Source organism: Neopelma chrysocephalum, unplaced genomic scaffold, assembly GCF_003984885.1.
Source record: "Neopelma chrysocephalum unplaced genomic scaffold, ASM398488v2 Primary Assembly neopelma1_98, whole genome shotgun sequence".
Taxonomy (NCBI): Eukaryota; Metazoa; Chordata; class Aves; order Passeriformes; family Pipridae; genus Neopelma; species Neopelma chrysocephalum.
The window spans coordinates 283,654-301,872 of NW_020897761.1; the positions used below are offsets into that span (position 1 = coordinate 283,654).

Genomic DNA, 18,219 nt, shown 5'->3' on the forward strand with positions numbered 1-18,219 from the left:
CACTACCTGGAGCTCCCACGAGCTGTGTCCCCGTTGTCCCCCAGAGCTCCCCTCCTTTCCCCGGTGTCACCTCACCTTCCCTGTACAACACTGTGAATATGATACCAGTAGCTCTTTGTAACATTTCCATTACAAGTGCCCGGAGCAGGAAGGGCTGTCCTGCTGCAGGAGCACGGGCTGTGACCCCCCCAAACAGGGCACGGATGGCTGAGCCCTTCCCTGCGGAGCGGTGGGAGAGGATTGTGGGAGTTCCCGGGGGAAGTGGCTCTGTATAGCAATTTGCTAATCAAATTTGATTTCGTAACAAACTAAACTGACAATCAATTCCTAAAATATAAAAGCCTCTTAGAGGGAATAGTCAAGTGTATCTTCACCAGAAAGATTTAACTGGGATAACTTAATAAAGAGCACAGGATTTTTTCCTTTTTTTTTTTTTTTTTTTTTTTTTAAGCAATCACTCCAGAAATGGAAGCAGCAGATTCACAGGACAATAACTACCTCTCTCTCTCGGAGTGCTGAGGTTACCACACTACACACTCGAGCAGCAAAGCTTTCACTTCAAAGAGATTTGTTTTCCTTACCTCTGTGTTTCAGAAATGCAGGTCTGCTCTGTAAAGTGACTCTATGAAAATGGCATCTGGCAGGAGCAGCAGGAGCCCCTCGGAGTCCAGAGTCCCTCTCGGCCTCCAGTTCCTTGCAGTGACCTTTGCAGGTTGGCTCTGGGGGGGTGACAGTTCAGGGGGGCTTTGTCACCTCCCGGGTGCTGCACAACAGTGAACTGTCCCGTGGGCTCAGCGTCCTGCACTGGGAAATTAGTCAGTGGTGGGAAAGGTGAGAGGAGAATCCATCTCCCTCTTGCCTCCAAGGGAGCAGGCAGCATTAAAAAAAAAGCAATAAGATAAAAATACAAACACTTTTATATGTTGTTCATTAGTCAGCAGATCTGACTCTGCAAATTTATATATATATATATACACAAACACATGCAGAGAGCAGATCTCTTGTGTGAAAAGGTGCCATTTTTTTCTAACCAGAGTCCCTTTCCAAACTAGAACAGCACTTTAAATAGGTTCCTCTTTAAAAAAAAAAAATTAAAAAATAATAAAAAAAAAAAGAAAATCCTTTACTGCAGCAATGCACTTTAACTGGTCAGACGAGTACAGCTGTGGCTGGCCTGGGACACAGCTGGATGGGCAGGCAGCTCCTGGGCAGCCAGAGCCCGGGGGGACCCAAGTTGCCAGACCCTGGGATGCCCCAGGCAGCCCAAAAGCCAGGGCAGCTCTACCTCGGGAGCCCCGTGGGCTGGGCCAGCCCTGCAGGGAGGGACTGACAGGGCCGGGCCCCGGGGGGGGCTTTGTCATCGGTCCAGAGAACCCACCCTCGCCTCTAAAGCAGATTTAAATCCCGTTTTTAACAGGTCAGAAGTTGCACCCAGTTACAACCCAGCTGAGCTCGGCTGCACAGCAAAGCCAGGAGGAAGTTGTTACTGGGGCTGTGGGGTTTTTCCATAACGTGGATATGGAGCCCTCATCAGTTCAGTATTCTATTTTTTTTTTTTAAATGCAAGTTTGTGTCTCCCACCTTGATTCTGCTCTGAGCTGGTTTGCAGAGTAACCATTTGTAACAGAAATTGTGCTGTCGCCTTCAACTGTTGGCCTATAAATCAAACTTTTTAGGACAGGTGTCCTAACACTCAAGACTTACTTTCACAGTTAAGAAATTTCCTGCTGTACTAATTATTATCTTTTTTTTATTTTATTTTATTTTTGGTTGTAATCCTTATTTCAAGAAGAAAAAGTCAGTGTTCAGACTAGTCTGCAGTAGGTGGAAGAGTGAGCCTGCTGTGTGTAACTTGTGGATATCAGACTGTTCTTCAGTGATTTTTCCAAGCTGTTCCCAAGCTGGTCCTCCAGCACCACTTCCCTTTTCCTCTTCCAGCAGGTGTTGGCAGACCGTGGCCAATGGCAAACAGGGACAGCCAGAGCTGCTGGAGAGGGGTGGGCAGGGGTGGCAGAGGGGAACCAGAGTTGGGGAAGGGGGAAATAAAACCAAGGTAGAGGGACTGTACAATTGCATTGAAAGCAGTTTAGCAAAAAGCGCTCTCGTCGGACAGCTTTAAGAACAATGTGAATGAAAACTTAGCAACTTGGGTAGGAATCTTGGAAAATTCTATAAATGTATACTTGAAATTCTGTTTGTATTAAAAAAAAATAAATCGCATTTTCTTCTTTCTTTTAACACTGTGTAAAAGAACATTATGCATGTGAGTGGTTTGAGAATTAAATGGTTTAATACTCAGATCCTTGTCTGTGTCGTGGAGCTGACTGGTGTGACCCAGTGTGGGTTTTCTCTGCCATGGTGGGAGATCCTGGTCCCTGCTGTGGGCAGCACTGCACTGCCCTAAGCTGAGCAGTTTGGGAAAGGTTGGGCAGTGTCAGGCTGCTGTTCCTGGCACTTGAGATGGCTTCTGTCCTGTCTGGGATGAGCTTTGTCTCACCACTCAGCAGGCTCAGCCTGGTCTCACCAGGTGGAACAGGCACAATGCCCTTGCTGCAGGCCAATCTCGGGATGTTTTCCCAGCTGCCAAAGGCAGGGGAAACACTGTGGTTCAGTGCCATGCTAGAGATCCCCAGGCACTGCCTCAGCCCTCCTCCTTCACCAGCCTCCACCTCCACAGCCTGGAGAGGTAGAGGTTGCAGGGTTGTGTTCTCTCAACGAGGTGAGCAGGCAAAAGATGGGATCCAGCAAGAAAAGCCACAGTGGTGACTGCCCGAGCAGGGCAGGAAGAGGAAGAGCTGCTTTCTGAGCCCTTAGTTATTTCCAAAATGCTCCCCCTTTTCTCCCAGGGCCCCAGACACATGTGACACTCTCAGCTTCTTCCCAAGGTGTTCCTCCAGGCAGGCAGGTGAGCCCAGAAAGGACGGTGCCTTGTGGGGGTGCAGGGGTTGCTACAGCTGGAGGAGGTGGCTCTCTGTGTCCAAACACATGTGCCACTCACAGCACAAACACAGATGCTCAAACTCTCCTCCTGGGAGCAGGAGAGAGAGTCCTGCAAACCCCTGTGGCTTCCAAAACCAGAGACCCAGTCACCAAACCCCTGTCATGGCAGCTCTGAGTGAACTGCAGCATGGCTTGGCTGCTGTGGCCATTGCTACTTAGAGAACCCTTTACAGAGGTGGGTGTTTCACTGCTCCTACCAAATCCAGACTAAAGGACCCACTGGGGAGGGACACCCACTGGTGTTTTCGCAGCTGTCTGCAAAACCCACTTGTGTCACCTGTGCTGTCACTGCCCTTTTGGTTTGAAACAGCTGCCTGAAATGCAGAAATCCTAGAGGGAAGCTCGCCACCTTCTCCATCTGGAGGACAACCTTGTCAGAGGTCGTACAGCAGTAAAGCCACCTTGAGAGCACCAGAGGCCACACGTGTGGCCCAGCAGCAGGCCAGCACACCTCAGCTCCTGGAGTAAACTTGCAGGTGAAATAAGGGATTTTTAACAAAGCTACAGATACTGGTTACCTCAGCTGGGCATTGCCACAGTTCATGGACACCCCTGCTACCGGAACCGTTCGCTAGTTTAAGTCTTAATGTTAAAAATGAGATTCAAAGCCTTGGCTGTGCAAGACTGTCACTGGTGGCTCTTACCTGGGGCATGTTGGACACACCACAGCTGCTGGCAAGCAGGGCACAGCTGGTTGGCAGCTCTTCCACATGTGCTGTGGAAGGATGTTTCTGGCCCAGCCAGCATAAACCCTGTGGTTGCTGCTGTTCCACTGACCTGTCCAGTGTGGGGTCGTTCTGCCGGGACTGGGGAACGCAGGGAAGGGCCCGTTTGTTGGAAAGTTTAAATGAGTCTAGGAAGTGGCTTGGTGCAACCTGTGCATTCAGAGATCAGTCTGCTACATACAGATCTATAGGGTTTAATGAACCAGGGGGTCAGAGTTACAGCTTGAGGCCCGAAAGGGAGGAGGGTTGGACATGGGAAGGACAGCAGTGCTGGACTCGGGTTTGGGTGCCAAAAAACTACTGGTGCTGGAAGAAATTCAGCTTCCCTTTGCATGGAGGACGTAGCAGGTGAGGGGCCCTGTGAGCCTTCTCACCCAGGGAGGAGCAGGGACAGCCCAGCTGGATGCAGTCCCTCCCTGCAGCTGGCACCAAACAGCAAGACTAGCCACGCCAGGAGCAGCCTGGGCTTTGTGGCAATACCCCTCTGCCCCTCTTCCCGAGGCAGAGGAGGGAGAGGCGAGGCCCTGCCAGCCCCTTTAGGAGCAAGGATCAGCTATCCTGCCCATGAAGATGATGGTGTTGAGGGCGGCTTCCCGGATGAAAAGCAGGAAGGGCCTGTTGGCATTGAAGATTTTTCTGTTCATGGGGAAGGACCGGCCGGAGACGGTGACGGCTGTGGCAGCTGACGCCTCACTCCCTTCTTCGTTCACCTGCCAACCAAGGGAGAAGATGGGATTAAAACACAGGGACAGGGCTTGCCCTCCTTCTCTCAGAACCCCAGACTGCTGAGGAAACGAACACCAGGGGTTCAGAGCTATTTTTTTTTCTTTTAATGCTACATGTTTTTAAAAAACAAGGGGAAGACACCCTGGGACAGCACAAGGCTCACCTCGAGGAAGGCTTTGTGGAAAGCATCAGACACATACAGGTCTGTGCGGCCCTCTGCGATGATACCTGCAACAGAGTGGAGAAAGGTTAAACTGAGTTTAGGCACAGCTCAAGAGAGAACACTCCCATCCATCAGGGCCTGGGATCAGGCAGAAGGCATGGCTGCCCTAAAATGAAAATATGCTCCCCCACATGCAGTGGATTGCTAAATTGCTATGTCCTCAGTGCAGAGCAGGGCTGCCTGTCCACGGTGGGACTTGACCAGAGTCCATCACTGACTGTGGCAACATCTAAATGCTTTCCTGTTCTTGTTCCTCATGTGCTGCTGCACCTCATGCCCTGGCACCTGTAGAGGAATGGCTGCCCCCCACCTCCACATCTCACCTGGGAGTCTGGCGTGTTCCGGACTGAAGAGATCTTCCAGCCCCATTTTCCTCAGCTTCTCCTTGACGCTGAAGCTGTCCTCGACACGGAACCGAGGGAGATAAACAAAGAGTGACACCTCCTTCATGGAGTCTAGCCAGCCCTGCAGCCTCTCCGACGTCAGGACTCGCTCCACGTCCTCCAGCGGTGTCCCAGCACTGGGCAGGACCAGCACCATCGTGATATCATCCCCTTTGTACGGCAGCTCCAGCACCTGGACTTTGTCCTGGGGGATGAATGCGTAATGGAATTTGGACTCCTGGTACATAGTTGGGACTTTGCAGGTCTCACCATTGGCTTTATTAAATACATCCAGTTTTGTGTTTGGAGCTGGGAACTGCGATTTCCAGTGTCCCTGAAAGGGAGAGGGGGAGGACAAACATGAGCACCATGTGTCCCCAAGGACGTGGGCTCCTCCCCCAGTTTTGTCAGCCATACCTTAAAGTAAATGGTGTTGACCAGGACCAAGACAGTGAGATCATCAATACCTCTTTCTGGGATCACTTCTGTAATGCGTCTCTCTGTCTTATTAGCCACCCACTCATTAATGATCTCCCTGGAAAGTTCTGGCTTCTCCTGAAGGAAGAGACCAAAAAAAGGTTAAGCCAAGGGTTTTAAACACCTCTTTGTGCCCCCTCTGCAGGAGACAGGTTCCCAGGGTGTGTGCTGGGGGAGGACACCGCTCCCAGAGCGGCGCTGCAGGGTTCAGCAACGAGGAGTGGGGACATGGCTGTGGTTAAGGGTGAGCTGGAACAAGAGCAGCTGCATCCAAGGCTCCCTCCTGGCCTTCACTCATACCCCACACAGCCAGAGCAGGGCACTTCCTCCGGGCAAAAGACAGGGATGCATCCTTCAGCAAAAGCAGAAGGATGGCAGGGGGGGAGAAACCAAACAAAAAAGCAAAGCCGCAAGTAGATCAAACCCACTTTGAAGTTCAAAGGCCAGAGTTTGGCTCCGTAAACGATTTCACTGATGTTCTGATAAGTCTCGTTGAAGACCAAGGATTTCTCCCCAAAGAGGCGGTTGGCTGACACCAGCTCCGAGGATTTGTTGGCTTTCTTGTAAAGCCGGCAGTTCAGCTTGGCAAAGAAGAAGTGGATCTGATCCGACGTCTTTTCCGAAATGGTGTCAAATCGAAAGACCTGGAGGAGCCAAGCAGCGAGAAGGAATCCATGAGCAGGTTCTTGTGCTCCTGGGCCCCACGGCAAGTGGAGGAGCCTTTGCCTCGACAGCCAGGAAATCTGCAGGCCCTCAGAGCTTCGCCCTCCACGTGTAATTGGGAAGCCAAATCTACATAAAATGAACTCCCCACCAGCCCAAGATCTCCTTTGGAGTCCAAGTGGAGGATTAAACCCTGCTCAGGTGCTGCTCCTGTGTCTAACTCTGGTTTCCTTGCTCCCAATACTCTGCCTGTGACTGGTTCCAGGTTCCCCCAGTGCTACCACACCCCAGGGATGAGCATTGCACCAGTGGGGCCTGGAAGCAGCTCTTAAGTCATACCAGGTCATGGGAAGACTCACAAGGATTGTACTGAACCCTCCCGTGACAATGCCAAAGGCTGCTCCTTCCCAGGAGGAATTATCATGGCCTGTTGAGTAATTCTGGTACATCTTATCTATTTTTACAGGGAATGGGAACATGTAGCAATCACTTTGAGGGTAGATTTTTGCAGCACAGGGAATTTTTTTATCTGTTCCCAGCTAGAAGGACAGTTATGATTTGTCTACTGCTATCCAACCTCAGGCCTTTAAGCACAGAAAATCCCACAGCACATTGCTCTTCCTATGAGGCTCCTTGTGTACAGGCTCCCCTGCCCTGGAAGTCAGGTGGACTGCAGGGTCTGCCATGTCTCTGATTTTTGTCCCAAGGGAGAGAGAGGGAACGTGAAAAAGAGCCTCTCCCAATGGGACTTGATTATCACAGCTTTTCCTGCTTTCAGCATAAAGAAATGCTTAGCTATGTGCTTGCCCAATCTGCAAGAAACAAACTGTTCCCATTCCATTCCCTCATCTCCCGAAGAAGCTTCCTTTCCTCTAGATGAAACCTAACCTCTGAAACCCAGTAAATCCACCCTGAATGCTGGATCTAAATAAGGAGTCAGGGGAAGGAGCTAGTATCTAAATAAATCCAGAGACAAGCAGCCTGTCTCTGCCCCTTCCCAGGGTCTTGTTTACAGGTCTCAAGACCAGTTTGGATGGGACTGAATAGCTGGTTTTGGCATCTCTGTCCCACCAGGAGTACAATGAGGAGGGGAAATGTCTGTTGGGTGTAGAGGAAAGACTGCTCAGAGACTGGGATTGAGATGAGCTGCACCAGGAGGACAGTCAGGAATTGTGTGGACGCACATTCACATACTAACACTACAGAGAGGTATCTTGCAAAGTCTCCACTATATGGAATGCTATATGCCAACCCTGGAAGTGTCCAAGGCCAGGTTGGATGGGACTTGGAGCAACCTGGTCTAGTGGAAGGTGTCCCTGTCTGTGGCAGGGGGTGGCACGAGATGAGCTTCACGGTCCCTTCCCACCCAAACCATTCTGTGATTCTATGATTCCATTCCCAAGGCAGGGAGCTGTCCTGGCCCTGAGAGCATCCATGAGCCACGATCACCTTTCCTGCCTTTTACACCTGCTACAGGGAAAGGCTGAGGAATCCCACCGACCTCCATGAGCTGCTGGAGGGTGCTGCCACAGGCTCCCAGCTTGGTCATGGCGAAGGCTGTGGAGATGCTGAGGGGCGACATGAAGATGTTCTCCCCGTTGTCCTTGGAGTCAGCCAGGTACTTGTAGAAGACCACGGCAAAGCGGGAGTTGGCCTTGGACAACTCCCAGACCCGGGGGTTGGTGGACTCCGGCAGCTTGTCCTTGGCTGGCTCCGGCCCCTCGCCCTCCGGGGGCTTCCTCTCGGGGTTGCGGTAGATGCAGATGGGGCTGACGGGGATGTCGCGGGGCTTGGCGGTGCAGATGTCCTCCACGGCATAGGGCTCGGGGACAGCCACCCCACACAGGCCCAGCAGACACAGCACCACCAGACGCATCGTCCTGGAACCACAACGACAGCGCTCAGACACACGGCCTGGCCCTAAACCCACGGGCCCGTCTCAGCCAGGGGAACAGGAGCCTGTGCTCCTCTCCAATCCTCCCTTGGTCCCGGAGCTGCAGGATAAACCAGGAGGACAGACAGACACCAGCAGAACAAATATGCCTCCGAGCACACACTACTTTTAGAAGCAATACACTGAAAACAGGGCTTTCCCAGTGCCCTCTTTAAGCAGCGGGCTCAAGTTTGTACAAAAACATGACTTGAACTTTTGAGTCCTCCCCATCAGCCAGCGAGGTGGCTACAGTGCAAGGGCCCTGCCTGTGTGGTGTTTCCCCAGGGTCACCTCATGCTATTTCAGTTCCTGATGCAGGAGATGCTACGGCAGAGAAGAGAGGTGATAAGGAAGAGGTCTCCAGGGGAGTTGGTCCCTCCATGCACTGAGCATCTTTAATATCCCAAAAATGTATTTTGTAAGCATGTATGGTGTAGCTGGTGCATCCCAGCTATTCCTGTCCAAAGTTCATACCACTTCAATGCAAACTGGTTGTCCCTGGTACCTGAGGAGGGCAGGATGACATTAACCACCATGTTCCAGCAAAAGCAGGTCTCTGAAAATCACCCAGCAAGGCAGAGATAATTTCTTTTCCACCTTTGCTAAAGCACACAGAATCATGGAATGGTTTGGGTTGGAAGGGACCTTGAAGACCACCTCATCCCACCCCCTGCCATGGGCAGAGACACCTTCCACTAGCCCAGGTTGCTCCAAGCCCCGTCCAACCTGGCCTTGGACACTTCCAGGGATCCAGGGGCAGCCACAGCTTCTCTGGGCAACCTGTGCCAGGGCCTCACCACCCTCACAGGGGAGAATTTCCTCCTAAATCCCAACACCCTTCAGCTCTGGCAGCGAGGCCTCAGCCACACCAGGGCCGACACAGCACGTCCTGTGCACCGGGGTTCCGAGATGCCCTTTGCATGACCCGGGCTCGTTCACATCCCTGTGGCAGGAAGCTCCCACACCACAGCCACAACAGCTTGAGAAACAACTACTGGGAAGGGCTGGCAGCCTGCCCAGGACTTGCCTACCACAGGAGACTTTTTCAAACATGTGTCTGACTCAGGTAGGTCTCTGCCTGCCCCCGCACACTCACTGCATGGCTACCAAGCATCACCTTCTGAGAAACTAAATTAAAAATCAGCTGCATTTAGCACTGCTGACCTCTGTGTCTGTGATCTTGCAGTGCTGGTGGGCCAGCACCTGCGGGAGGAAAACAGCAGCATCAAAGGGGCTGGTGTGGGATGAAGGAGAGCTCTGGGTTCTTCCACAACCCCCCTCCCCAGGCTATTGGGCAATGACTTCATCTCTGCTCCAGTTCCTCTGCAAAAGCAGAAATTACCTCATCTGGCACCAAGACTGCGCGGAGCCCCAAGGGCCCCTCTGCATCTGCTGATAGCACAGCAACAAGGACTGTGAGAAAACATGCAAAACAAGAGGCTCACTCAGGCCACTGCCACAGCTCTTGCTGGGAATGACAAACAGATCACCTTCCAAAAGGTTCAGGACAGATGGGACACCACAAAGGGAAAAAAAAAAATCCAACAGGGGAGGGCAGTCAAACAAATGCAGAAACAAAACCCAACACCCAGGGCAGGAGGGAGAAGGGAAAACTATTCAGACAACTGAAAGTACTCCAGGAAGTGCTGCTCTTCCGAACCTTTCGCTCCTACAGGAAAAATCAGCCAGCAACAAGCCAAGCACACTCCAGAGCTCCATGGCCCTGGGGCTGGGAGCAGAGCCATTCCCTGCCTGCAGCAGCCCTCCCTCACCCACACTTAGTGCTGCCAGCTGCAGCAGGAAGGATGGTCCCAGCAGAAAGGACAAGCTCACCATGGTCCCTGCTCCGTCACTCTGCTCTCCTCCAGGGAAAGGCAGATCCTGACATGCCTGTACAAGGACAAATCCCTGCTTCTGCCCAGCCAGAGGCAGCTCGTGGTGCCTGCCATGGCACAAAGTGCTGCTAATCCAATCTCACATTTAAAACCAAAGCACAGGAGTGAGGAGAGCACCTCATCTTCACCCCGCCCTGACTAAACGGGACAGACTCTCTATTTCTACTCCGCAGTTAAGTCCTGGGCCGTCCCTAGAGGAGATACAGGACTTTGTGCTAACCCCTTAAATCAACTTTACCATCCACTAAGGCTGACCTGGCCCCTGACATGTCCAGTCTTGGCTCTTACAGGCAAGAGCCTTTGCTATTTCTTAGGCCAGCTCTTTGTTGTAGCACTTGGCCAAAACCCATTCCTCCTCCCCTCACACCCCCTCAACACTCCCTTTTCCCTTGCAGCACTGCCACACGATCCATGTGTCAACAGCTTTCATCCTGGAAGGATCCCAAAGTATTCCCACAACAGCACTGCCTGAAAGGGGTTACTGGCAAGGGAGAAAGTAGAAAGTAGAAAAAGCTCTTAGAAGGGTGAAGCAACAAAAAGAAGTGCAGAAAGCCAAGAAACAAGTTGCTGATTCAGCTTCAAATCAGAAGGCTCTGGGGAGGCGTCGAGAAACTCCCCCATCCCGTGGCTGCTGTGCCACAGCTGGGCTCCAGCCAGCACAGGCCCCTTCCATCCCACTGTTCCTCATGGCTGCAGGATGGGGCAGCTCCGTGGGCTTGCAGACCCCCAGCACCCACCCTGCTGAACCTACTGGGGGTGCTGGTGGGGATGTGACTGTCCCACAGCACCCACACACTGCGTACAGAGCCCAGCTGATGGGAAGGGGCTCAAACCTCCTTCAGCTCCAGAGAAATCTTCCCTGCCACGCCACACCCCAGACTCTGAGTGCAAAGCAAAGCAGGAGTGCTCTTTTACAACCAGCAACTGCTCAGGACATCCTGACCTTAGGAATTCTCTCCACACCAAAAAGCATTGCTGCAGGTTGGGGATAAGAGTCAAGCATGATGCTTTAGTGAGCTGTACAGAAGTCAGCCTTCGTGAGAGCTGGGATAGGAGGGAGGATCCTCTAGAAAAGAGCAAAAAAACCCACTCTGGCAGCAGCTAAAATTCATAGGCTCCTATGAAGGGAAAAGAACCTGTTAGAGGGAATTAATTAACAATGAAAGATTTGTGAAATTTGTTTCTCTTACCTGCCCCTCCAGCCTTCTACTTTTAGGATGTAAATGCAAATTGTTAAGAGGACGGTCTTGCTTGAGCCCAAAGCTGTTTCCCCACTGGATTTCTGTGCTCAAGCAGAGCTGAAACAACAGCAGGGGACAGTGGGAGGGGAGTAGGATGCTGAGGCCAAAGGCTGATGACCAGCTGCTGGAGGTTAAGCAAAGAGCAGGAAAAAAAGCAGTGTTTAGTTTGAAAGAGGTTTTAAAGTTCAATCTGACAAGGGAAAGTTTGACCATCTATCCCACACAAGTGCCAGATGCCTCCAGTTCCTGCCCACAGCAAATTAACTGCTTATCCCATGAGAAAAAACCCCAAACTTTCAGGAGTTCAAATAAAAATGTGGTGATCCAAGGTCTCTTTAATTCTCATTTGGGTATCTTGTAGCTTAGCAAGATACAAGCTGTCACCTGTAGCTGTCACCTGCCCCCCATTTCCACACAGGCACAAGTTGGGAGAAGCCGCCCCACTTCACACGCCGCAGTTTCAAATAACATCTTAACCACACTCACCTGGAACATCTTAACCACACTCACCTGGAACATCTTAACCACACTCACCTGGAACATCTTAACCGCACTCACCTGGAACATCTTAACCACACTCACCTGGAACATCTTAACCGCACTCACCTGGAACATCTTAACCACACTCACCTGGAACAGGCTCCCCTGGGAAGTGGGCACAGCCCCAAACCTGCCAGAGCCCAAGCAGTGTTTGGAGTTCAGACAACACCCTCAGGCACACGGAGGGATTGTTGGGGTGCCCTGCGTAGGGTCAGCAGTGGGACTTGACGATCCTTGTGGGTCCCTTCCAGCTCAGGATATTCTGTGATTCTATGTCCTTTCACTTGTACAGCTGGAAAGCTGAGGTTTAGCAGCAGCTCCCCCATCTCCAGTCCAGATCCACATGGCAGTGTTGGGAGCAGGACTGAGCAACACCATTTCCCATGTGGGATGCAGCTGCTCTGTAAATTCCACAGTGTTGCCTCCTGAACATCAAATTCCAGGAGCAGGCTGGCTCAGCAGGTGCTACACCTGCCCTGTTCCTCCAGTAAGAGCCCAGGTCTTAAAGCAAAATGCAGCTGCAAAATGGTTTGGGGGAAGTAAAAGGCCTTACTACACCAGGATGGGATATAATTAAAAGGGACAGAGATCGTGGAAATAAATTAAAAGATACTGTAAAATGTCCTCCATGAGAAAGGAAGGACCTGTGCACCGCACACCTTATCGCTCCAGGTGGCTGCTGGTTTAATTTCCTGAGGTACCTCACAGGTCCCAGGGTCTCTGGGGTGAATTAAGGATGCTCCACACCCAGGCAGACATCCAAGCACGGGTTTCCATTCACCCACTTCTCAGAGGTACTTTAAAGCACTAAAGCCAAGAGCAAACACCTACTGTTTTGCACATGCCACAGAAGTGCCCGAGCCATCCCTTCCCAGGGGAGCAGAGTAAACCTGGTTTTTGAGTGCAGCAAATAAATGGTAATTTGTTGCTGGTTCAGGTCCAAGCAACAGCCCATCACTCACACCTGAGCAGGGATATCCCTAAGGAAGCATCCAAGATGCCAGTGTGTTCAGACAAGCCATTAGCTGCCCTGTCTGCTCCAGTGGAAGGGCTGTTCTCCAAAAGCTGCTGCTCCCAGACCCAAAGCAGGGACCAGGGGCTCAAACTCATCGAGCACCAAAGCCTGGCAGCCTGGGGCAAGGGAGATGAAGCATCAAGCCTTGGTTTTAGTCTCTCCCATACTTGTAGTCCAAAAGACAGGGAGTTGGAGTTCAGAGTTATGGGGAAGGAGGTTACAGAAACAATTGAAGACATTCTATTTGGAAAGAAACAGCTTTGAAATACACCTGACTGGTGAGCAGGAACACAAATTCCCTTAGTTCTGCTTGTGCTTTGGGTGCTCACTGTGGAGTTTTATGAGGTAGAGGGCAGATGACTCATGCACTCAGAGAGTGTGATGGGATCAAAGAATCCCATGTTCTGGGCTCACCTTCTGTAGTTCCCTTCTATCCTGGTACCCACACCTAAAGGGAAAAAGATTTTCCAGCAGGTACCATCCACTTGAACCCAGTTCCCCCCTCTTTTCCACATTAAAAAAAAATCCCAGTTTCCCCAAATCTCTCTTGATGCAGAGCACCCACCGCTCCCTTCCAAAGGGATCTGATGCTCCACAGCACTTCAGATCTTCCTTTCAAAAGCCACAAGGCTCTGCCTGCCCTGCAATAGGAGAAGAAACAGTTTCTCAGCCAAGCAGCAGCCTTGGTTCGGCCAGTTTCAGATTTATAGCCAGATAATGACTTGGTAGAACCCACAAAAAGGACAGAAAGGAGAAGATTAAAAACCACAAAGCAGACTGTGGAGCAAACCTTCATCACTCTAAGGCAAGTCCCAAACCAGGCTCAACGTCAGACGAATGCTGCTCGCTCCTTCTCTGAAGGCTTTGGTTTTTCGATATATACTCTGAGCAATTAGCAAAACATTATTTTGAGTATCCCTTCTCATTCACCTCTGGTGAAGGAGCCACTTTGTTTATAGGTGGAGTCAGAACAGACCAGACCAAGGAGAGACATGTGGCTCCTCTGCTGTTTGGTATCTCTTATGCTCCGGCCCAGCAGAGAACAAACACACCTTGACCTGGAGAAAGCCTTCGAGAGATGATCTGACAGTCCTACACCTCACACCAAATCTAGAAGGATGCACATTCACCCCAGACAGAAAACGAGAGATATTTCAAAGTGTTCTCCATTAATTTATCATTTAATATAAATGCTGACAGAAAAGCAGGTAAGACCTTGTCTATTTACAAACCAAATAGTGAATCATCACCTTTCCACCATTTTTTGTTGAATCTGCAACACAAAGGACCCTTAGACACTATGTGAGAGCAAGGTGAGGTTGAGTCAGCTTTAAGAGGCAGAAAAGCAAGGTGAAGACTGAAGAAATAACATTTCAACATATGGCTTTTTCTATATAACCACCATGCACATACAATAGGTCTCCACTCCCTTGTCCTTTCGTACAAAGATGACAGGGTTGGCTCTATAAGTCTGAAGAGAAAATAAAGGAGACAAATACTGACTTTCAGATCTCTGGATCCTTTTGCCTCCTTCAATCCACTCTGTCCCACTTCAGCACAGGATCTAAAAGGTTTTTCTTTCAAGTTTAAAAAGTATATTGCAGGAGTAAAGACAGAGGGAGATGGATATAGAGAACTCTTTCCTCTACTCCTTTTGTCATCTCAGTTTTCACCAAAGGTAGCAAAGCATCCAACCTTTCCTGGAAAAGAGGCACCAACTCCCTGTGTGCCTCTGAACATCTCCCCTGTGACCAGGACTGTATGTACAAGACTTCAAAATTCCCCTGAACTTGCAAAGAATTCAATTTATGGAATTCTTCTCATACATTCTACTTCATCTCTACTCCTATTAAGAATGTTTTGATAGTTACAGACAATAAATATCCACAATATCAACCCAGAGTCAGCCATTCCCATAAAGGAGTGAGAATTTTTGTTGATGGGAAGGAAGAGCAGAAAAGGAAGAAAACAGCAGACAGAGAAGAAAAGCAAGAAAAAACCCAGTTCAAACAGAGACTGAATGAACATTTTGTTCAGCACTGATTCATGAGAACAGCAGACAGGGAATTTCACTTATCCAGGATCCTAAATAAATTCAAGAAATAGTTCATAACCTGACTCAACAAACCTCATGGTCTCCATTTTATTACCTAGACTATCCTTTATTTTATTTTTGTTAAATATACCTCTGCAGGGCACAATCACATACAATCAATACGATTGGAAAATTACATGAGCTCTATCCCAAGCATATACGCACCAATATTAAAAAGTTATTTAAAAAAACAAACAAACCAAAAAATTAAAATAAAACTCCACCCAAAAAGGTGATAATGACTGCAGAATGTCTCGGGGAGACTTGTACGGAACTAACAAGATCGAAGAAAATTAGGCTTATACAGAAACCAGGAAAAAAAGGTCATCTATAGAGAAATCCCACAACTGGAAGCAGATGATTTCAAAGAGGGTGTGGGAGCCGCTGTAGAGATCCCACAGTTCTTCCTCCCTCCTCTCACATGTGCCTTTTCTCACCTCTTCCTCCCCATAGCAGCAAATACAATGGGGAGAGAGCTGGACACTCCACTACCAGTTACAGAAAACAGGGCAGGACAGCCAAGCTCCAGCACGGTCGCTAAGCTGACTGCAAGGAAAGCTCCTTTTAGCATGGAGGCTGCTTACACAGCAAGCAGAAGCCAAAGGGGGAATGGGAACTCCTTAAAATTAGGAAAAACTCTCCAAATCATTTGATTTGCCCAAGTTGAGCAGCTTCACCTGCGAGAGGCTGCGGGTGAACGGTGCCAATTGTGAGCTGGGCAGCAGCTGGGAGGTGAACGGGGCTTCTCCTCCTCTCCCTCAGGTTGCTTCACACATTTTTAAAAGGCTGCTGCCAAGTTTCTTTTTAAAAAGCTACAAATAAAGAGGTCAGCACACACATCCAGTTGTGGGATCCATCCAATACACAGTCTGGTTTGGATGCCAAAGACTTGTGAGTACTGTCTGCCACAGAACTATAAATCAGGTATTTTTAACATTACAAAGAAGCAAATAATTTCTTAAACATCAAACATTCCACAAGATTTTCTTTTTCTTTTTTGCTTACAGATATATTTTCCCCATATATATTTCACATGTAATTCCACCATGTCTAATGCTTTTTATTTCCAGAGACACTGCACCACCTGTTGCTTCCATCTCTCCCAACACCGCATGTTTCAAATGGAAGTTGATAATTGTGTTTTCCTAGAGCTTTCAGATCTCAGAATCAGTTGTTTCCTGGCATATGAAAACATCCAACTGGTATATCCAAGGAAAGCTGCCTTGCTGGATGTACCTTGTCACCTAAACCTTCCCAACTGCTGAACACCTGGCAGTTGGCACTCAAATCATACACAAACTCACTGGAATTGCAAAGATTGCCTGGGAAAGATCAATTATCCATGTTACTAAGCTACAGGCACCCAATTTTGAATATTATGGCCACATACTTTAAGCTTCAAATGACTGGGATGTTCCTATGCAGACAAATCCACGTTGCCACGTGCCTGTTTTTTTGGGAAATTTCAGGAAAAGCTGCAGCCTCTTTGCTTACCAGTGTTCAAAGACTTCCCACGACATGATGTCACGCTTGCCACTAGGAAATTATATTACAAACAAAATAAGCATTAAGTTTGTTCTCCTTTCCCTGCTAATTAAGCTCTACTTGCATCACAAGAAGTGCCTCAGAGGCTGTGACAACACTAAGCAATTACATTCTTCTTCCTACAGAAGAATAAAGACCACATGTTAACTGTGTAAGGACACTGTAGAACATTCCCCAAAATTCCTTACTTATACTGTGTAACTTGAACTAACTTACTCCAGCCTCTTTCATCCATTGGTATTCCCACAGAAAATAATGCAGTTGGTAACACTTGACTATGGAAAAGAGAAGTCCCAATGATGTTTTTGACATTTCAGTGCCTGCTTGATGTGAGAGCAAATCAATTTGTGCTACAAAATAATCAGGATGTTGATTTACAAGCAACAACCACCCAGCTCTTGGCATCAAGGCTGTACCCAAAAGGTGGCTCAGATCTGCTTCACTTCCCTCAGAAATTCAGTTTACATTACTCAAGGGAGGCAGATGTTTTTCCAATTCATGTCAACTCAACAAGTTTTGCTTCCTGGGTTGTTTTTTTTTTTCATCCAGGTGACCTGATATATTACGATACAAGAAATTAAGTTGCTGACACAGAGTTTTGGTTGTTTTTAAATCAGCAACATTAGGAAGCAAAATGGAAGGCTGTGTTTTGGGAAGTGGATTATGACAAAACTTGAATCATGGCCTAGCACTGCTTTGTCTATCCTAGGACCACAAACACTTCCTCATACACACACAGACAAGCACAAAACTTGCACACTGCTTGTATGTCTGGGTGTTTTCCCTATTTTAGAGCAGAGAAGGAAGCTGGCACTCCTGCCCCTGAGCCTCCTGAATACTGGCACTGAATTTCTCAAGACTATAAAAGCAGGTCTGAAATAGCCAGTCCAGCAAAGATACTTTTTATTGGGGTTCTTCAGATAACTGTTGGCTTTGTTATAGTCCAGATTTATAAATGGCAATGGAAATGAGGGTTTGTGCTACTTGGACTTAGATTTCTCTCTGAATCTAAAAACCTTGGTACCAAGTCTGCAAGAGTTTGAGCAGATCAAGGAAGGGAAATGCAAGTGGCTTTCTTGTATTATCAATAAAAGCCTCAGTCCTGGCCCTTTCTAAGACAGAATTTGCCCCACCTTACTCAGTTTGTGCTGTCAAGAGACAATATGACCATACGAGTTTGGTTCTTGTACATCTAATTTAATGTAATGCTAAAGTTTGACAAGTCTTTCCGGTTCCAATGGGCTTAAAAGTCAGTCACATTTGTAACACAGATTTATCTTTTAATGTAACTGAAGAGATTTTCCATCAGTATTCAATTTAGATTTAAACACTCAAAGACAAGGCTTCTTGGATTATGAGATTTCTGTGTTCCTTCTCCCTCTCCAAATGAGCCATTCCATCAGCTGAGAGAGTGCATGAGAGACTGAAAACACATCACAACACCCCAGATACATCTCAGTACATTGCAAATTGTATGACTCAACGGAATGATTTTCCACAATTGAATGCATGGGCAAGGCTTGACAATCATTAACTTCTGGAAATTGTTATTAGGATAATACAGTCAACTCACGATACCCTACAAACGCTTGACAATCAAAATGGCTACACCAGGGGAAAAAAAAAAGTGTAAAGCACAAGTCTTTGGCTCTCCTTTAAAGAAAACAGCAGTTTACCATGTTTATACAGATCCCCCGTTTGCCTACCAGTAGGGGCAATATCACATTTGTGCATCACTGAGTAATAACACCATTAGAA

The 18,219-nt window shown here is 48.7% G+C and overlaps 1 protein-coding gene across 2 annotated transcripts; it reads right to left on the reverse strand.

Annotated features, from left to right (window-relative positions):
- Positions 1-3,899: 3,899 nt before the first annotated feature.
- SERPINC1 (serpin family C member 1) lies at positions 3,900-11,335 on the reverse strand. 2 transcript variants are annotated; one of them, XM_027694526.1, is made up of 8 exons: positions 11,216-11,333; positions 8,605-8,732; positions 7,699-8,077; positions 5,963-6,178; positions 5,475-5,612; positions 4,998-5,391; positions 4,615-4,679; positions 3,900-4,435 (listed from the first exon to the last, which is right to left on the reverse strand). In XM_027694526.1, the coding sequence occupies exons 2-8, from the start codon at positions 8,664-8,666 to the stop codon at positions 4,262-4,264; spliced, it is 1,428 nt and encodes a 475-aa protein (XP_027550327.1). In that variant the 5' UTR covers positions 8,667-8,732; positions 11,216-11,333; the 3' UTR covers positions 3,900-4,261. The 2 variants fall into 2 exon arrangements, with proteins under 2 accessions (XP_027550327.1, XP_027550328.1); XM_027694527.1 differs by lacking the exon at positions 8,605-8,732 and having other exon boundaries at positions 11,216-11,335.
- Between the last annotated feature and the right edge of the window lie 6,884 nt (positions 11,336-18,219).